The following is a 1577-nucleotide window of genomic DNA, read 5'->3' as shown; positions in this document are numbered from 1 at the left end:
TTTTTTTTAATCTTTGGATGCATGAATGTGTTCGGAATTTCACCTGACTGTCTTAACGGGTCATACAACCGAGCCGGATGAATGGGCCGCAGGCCCAGGCAAGGGACCAGGGTGGCAGACTACTCCCTACTCTAGCGATATTGCGAGCCCTGACAGCCGGCTACGTCCTGATTGGATATCCTACTCAAGGGTATCCATCAGATGTCAAGGATATGGCCGAGTACCTTAGGATTTGATCACATCATTGTTACTTTTTATAAAGAAATTAAAGTGTCACATTCAAGATTTCCGACACCTTTAAATTAATTTATTATAAAGAGAATTATTTATTTATTTTTATTTTTTTTTTACGTATAGAGAGAGTATGGAATTAACTTATTGAGAAGTTCTAATTAAAAATTATCACATGATAAAAAAACTTATATATTTTTTACCTCTAAATCTAAAAGAAAAATATAATATATCCGAGATGAACATTTAGAAAAATTAAATTAAAAGGTAATGTTTAATGTATTCAAACTTTCGAAGCAAGCAATGGTTAAATGTATAATGGACACAAATAGTAATTAATTCATTATTTAAAATAAAAATCAATTCAATTAATGCCCACATTTTTTATGAAGAGTATTTGTGACATTAGTCAATGGTTTAGGCTATACATTGGCAATATATTCTTCCAAATAGTCTATACATTGGCAATATATGATATTATGATTGGCTATCTAACGGTTTCTAGAAACATCTTCAATATATTGACCAAGTCTGCCATAACCTAAAGCCAAGACCTCTTGAATTCACACCCTGGAAATGAGAAAATATTTCTTACGTTAGCTTCATTAATAACAAAATGTCTCAACCAAAATCCTTGAAACAATAAATAAATAGGTGGAGAGGGAGGGAAGGTCAAAGTACTTATGAAGTAATTGTATCATATAGTTTTGTGATATTTAGCACATATACTTTAAAATAAATAATACATATATATTAATCTCCAACTTAAAATAATATTTAATATTTTACAATTAAACATGTTATCTAAATACGTATTTTATAAGCATGACATATAATGATAAGAATGCTTCTAAAATTATATATATTATATACAAAGTAATACATATGTTTATTGTGTGGCCATACATATATATCAGAGACGGAGAGAGTACTCTTCATCCCCGTCCCCTGCAGGGAATTCAAAATTGCCTCATTCCCATTCTCAATTCCCTATTTTTATCCTATCATTATTGGGTGGACCATGGTCCACACAAGTTATGTGGATCATATTTTGTCTGTTGTAAAATAATGTATATTCAGTATAAAAATAATGTACATTCAGTACAAAAATAATGTACATTGTATTCAGGAAATGTACATTATTTTTGTTCTGAGTGTACATTATATTGTATAATGTATACAATAATTTGCCATTTTTATACCTATGTTTTCCTCGTCGATTGACATCCCTATTTGGGGTCCTTTCGGGGGGTGGGGAGATTCAAGTTTTTTGTGAGAATAATATGAAGCACTTACTGTTGAAATTCGATATTTAACGATGTAGCAGAAGGATTGGCAATGGCAGC

At 31.1% G+C, this 1577-nt stretch overlaps 1 protein-coding gene across 1 annotated transcript in view; it reads right to left on the bottom strand.

The window, feature by feature from the left end:
* Positions 1 to 686: 686 nt before the first annotated feature.
* The window catches only part of LOC109174546 (EG45-like domain containing protein), a 1784-nt gene continuing 893 nt past the window's right edge, over positions 687 to 1577 (bottom strand). The window contains exons 2-3 of the mRNA XM_019323759.1: positions 1528 to 1577; positions 687 to 801 (exon numbers count right to left, since the gene is read on the bottom strand). The exon at positions 1528 to 1577 is cut by the window's right edge and continues 251 nt beyond it. Of these exons, the coding sequence (XP_019179304.1) occupies positions 795 to 801; positions 1528 to 1577 (57 nt within the window). The 3' untranslated portion in view covers positions 687 to 794. The remainder of the gene's footprint in view (positions 802 to 1527) is intronic.

The sequence above is a fragment of the Ipomoea nil genome, unplaced genomic scaffold (genome assembly GCF_001879475.1).
Source record: "Ipomoea nil cultivar Tokyo-kokei standard unplaced genomic scaffold, Asagao_1.1 scaffold0642, whole genome shotgun sequence".
Classification (NCBI taxonomy): Eukaryota; Viridiplantae; Streptophyta; class Magnoliopsida; order Solanales; family Convolvulaceae; genus Ipomoea; species Ipomoea nil.
Note: the sequence above shows the minus strand (reverse complement) of the source record. Positions and strands in the feature narration are given on the sequence as shown.